Source organism: Mus pahari, chromosome 10 (genome assembly GCF_900095145.1).
Source record: "Mus pahari chromosome 10, PAHARI_EIJ_v1.1, whole genome shotgun sequence".
NCBI lineage: Eukaryota > Metazoa > Chordata > Mammalia > Rodentia > Muridae > Mus > Mus pahari.
The window spans coordinates 72,883,980-72,887,539 of NC_034599.1; the positions used below are offsets into that span (position 1 = coordinate 72,883,980).

Sequence of the window (3,560 nt, forward strand, 5' to 3'; positions counted from 1 at the left end):
CACACACACACACACACACACACACACAGAGAGAGAGAGAGAGAGAGAGAGAGAGAGAGAGAGAGAGAGCGCTTCAGTGAACCTCTCAGGACAAGAATACAGATAGGCAAATAATCATAACTTCCATTAAATTATGTTTTTTCTTTTCTGTAGATTTTAAAAGACCATGGAGAGGCTTTTCTCGTTGGCAACCAACTCAGTTGGGCAGACATCCAGCTCCTAGAAGCCATTTTGATGGTGGAAGAACTCAATGCCCCTGTGCTGTCCGACTTCCCTCTGCTGCAGGTAGGATGCTGTTGGGCGTGGACACCTAGCCCAGGAAGATGCAGCTGGAACAAAGCCTGCAGTGATACCCGCCTCGAAGCTGAACTTAGAACTTAAGGGAAACCGTCTCATAAAGCGTTGTTACCGTCACTCCGGTCCTTTGTTCTCGCTTACACCATAGGGTCTGTCAGGGAATGAAACTTTATATGATGGGAAAATGGGGACTTGAGGTTCCAATATGAACATTTAAACTGCCTGGGCGCATAGCTCACAGTTAAACACATGACCGGCATGCATGAGGCCTTAGTTCAGTCCCTGATGATTGCAAAACTATCAGAATATTCAGGGCTTTCTTTCAGCACTCTGAACATTTTTACTGACTGAATCAAGAATGTTAATCTTTTGTTCTTCCCTCCTGGCTCCTATGGGATGCTGCTGCTTCTAGTGGCCCTGATGCTGGGCCATCTTTTGGTCACATCACCCCAGCTTGTGGGGAAGAATCCCGTGATTGCCACACTTACTTGGCCCTTGCTCCAGCTCCTCACATTTCTCTCAGAGAAAACCGCTAGGCTTTGTCTGTTAAGAACAGCGTTTCTAATTAGTTTTCTTCTAATTAGTCGAGCTGGAAATATAAACCACATTCAAGAGCAGACTCCATGCTCAGCAATAGATGGCCAACACAAAACTCAATGGTATTTTTGGAGTTTTGTTTTGTTTTGGTCTCATATTGCTTTATCTGTGCCCCCTTACTGGTCTTTTGTCTATATATTATGTTTCTGATTTTGAGGTTTTATGAGTTTTGTTTGTGTGTGCACACACGCGTGTTTGTCTGCATGTATATACATTTCTCCTGCTATTTTTTACGGTTTTTTCTTTTATTTGTTAGTTTGTTCTTCTTGTTTTATTCCTGTTTGTTTGACTTTTATTTGCCTTTTGTTTGAGAGAGAGAGAGAGAGAGAGAGAGAGAGAGAGAGAGAGAGAGAGAGAGAAGGGAGGTGTGGTGTTGAATGAGTGAGGATGTGGGAGGACCCGGGAGAAGAAAGATAAGGATGGAAAAGCATAGTGAGAATATTCTGCAGGAAAATCACCTCCTTTAAGGGCAAAATCCTGATTTCCTAATGGTTGTGACAGCTGCTGGGCCCCTCACGTCACTGTTTCTGGTTTCAGGCATTTAAGACAAGAATCAGCAACATTCCTACAATTAAGAAGTTCCTGCAACCCGGAAGTCAGAGGAAACCTCCTCCAGATGGCCCCTATGTAGAGGTGGTCAGGACTGTCCTGAAGTTCTAGTGGCAGCGTGCTTTAAGGTGGCTCCTGCAAGGTTCCAATGGCAGCGTCGCCATAGACCAGCTGCTGAGCATTCCAGAAGCAAGGTATAGATCCCAGGAGTGAAGATCTTCGAACAATAAAACCATTGCCCACAATGACAAATGCCAATTAAATACAGTGAAAAACTATTCTCGTTGGAGAGGTGTTTGTTTTGTTTTAAGCTTGTTGGCTGTGGATGACAGTCTACAAATGTCACGAAACTAGAGTCCCTTGTGAAGAAGTGGTAGACAGACAGGCAGACAGACGACAGTCATATGTATTCAGGACATTGAGCTAAAGTGTGTCTGTATAAGCGTGTCAGGACCGTAACTAGGTTGCAGGTGGTGATTTAGGAGCAGAGGATCCCTTCAGTGTCTACACTGGCTTCTGAGAACTTGCGATGCTGAAGGGGAGCAGAAGGACCGTCTGGGACACTACTCTGAAACCCTATTAAAGAAAAACACCTAGCACATCAGACAGTCCTCTTCCAGCAACAAGAGCCACGGAAGCTCAGGTTTTGCTTTGCCTAGACATTCCTAGAGACCAGCGGGACCAACACAAAACCCGTGAATAGTTCCTTATTCAGGCTGAACAGAAGCATCCTGAGCCTTGACGTGCTTTCTTTAAATGTTACTACTATGTTCCCAAGTCATACGTTAAAGCTGGACCCCACACAGGGTTCATCTGATGGGAAAAGAGGTGGGGATGTTACTGTGACTTGGTGGCTTCTGGTCTAGAGACAGCTCCTGCCAGTGGTTTGCAAAATGTGATTGCCAGCTCCAAACTCCTCCTAGGACAGCCTGTCTGTTCTTAAAAATTACATTTGTTTGTTTGTTGTGGGTGTGCGTGCACGTGTGCATGTGCCCGCATGTATGCATGCACGCACATGACAACAGAGTGCATATGGAAGTCGAGGACAACTTTTGGAAGTCACCTTGAGGGTTGGACTCTGGTTGATGGGCTTGTGGGCAAGGACCTCAACCTGTCGAGCATCTTACCAGACCCCTGTCCTGTCAACTTCTGATGTGTATCGTGCCTTTTCTTGTGAAATAACTTAATGAGTTGGATTTTGTTCCATTTCTGTAGGGACACCAAGGAACAAGACTGCACTAATGTTACACCCTGTTCCACTCAATCCCCCCTCCTTTCTTCAGATGATGGGCTGCATATCCCACCCTGGTCCATGAGAACCTGGGCCCCTTCCCCCAGAGTGGTATTCTGTAGTCATCAGCTTTTGCTATAGGTAATGAATACATAAAGCAATTACTTTCCTGGGTTCGAATCCCTTTCCTCATCTTGCCAATGATATACTTCCAGCCACCGTAAGCCAAGGACCACTTGCACCTCCTGTTCTTCCTTTGTGGCTATCTTTGGCTCCACTGCCTGTATGTTGAGCAGAGCCTCAACCAAACCCTCAGGAGTTATATTATTGGTCTCTAAGGAAAAGTGAACCTCAGAAAACCCATTATCTGTCTGTGAATCTCAGAAGTAGCAGTAGGGAGCTTTTGAGGCCCCGCTTTCATTCCTCCACTGTTAGAGTCAGGGTTTTGGACAGAGAGAAGAATAGAGGTACTGAATTGACATGACTATATGGGATGGGGTTTGGAACAGTTCTATCTGAAAAGGTACTGGCATGGCAATTCTGTCACTACCATTGGTTCCTGTCTTACCAATGAAGTGCCATGACTAAAAAATCAAGATGGGGAGGAAGGATTTCTTTGGCTTATGCTTCCACATCCATAGTCTATCACTGAAGAAAGTCAGGACAGGAACCGGAGGCAGGAGCTGATGCAGAGGCCATGGAGGGGGTGCTGCATACTGACTTGCTCAGCCTTTTTTTTTTTTTTTAAAGATGTATTTATTATATGTAAGTACACTGTAGCTGTCTTCAGACACTCTCCAGAAGAGGAAGTCAGATCTTGTTAAGGATGGTTGTGAGCCACCATGTGGTTGCTGAGATTTGAACTCTGCACCTTTGGAAGAGCAGT

General features: G+C 45.3%; 1 protein-coding gene across 2 annotated transcripts in view; it reads left to right on the plus strand.

The window, feature by feature from the left end:
- LOC110327672 (glutathione S-transferase A4) overlaps positions 1 to 3,560 on the plus strand; it is a 51,257-nt gene that overhangs the window by 14,652 nt on the left and 33,045 nt on the right. The window contains exons 6-7 of one of the 2 annotated variants that reach the window (XM_021206799.2): positions 154 to 285; positions 1,432 to 1,723. In XM_021206799.2, coding sequence (XP_021062458.1) covers positions 154 to 285; positions 1,432 to 1,554 — 255 coding nt within the window. In that variant the 3' untranslated portion in view covers positions 1,555 to 1,723. Of the gene's footprint in view, positions 1 to 153; positions 286 to 1,431; positions 1,724 to 3,560 lie in introns of those variants that run through there. The other variant, XM_029543691.1, reaches the window with a different exon arrangement.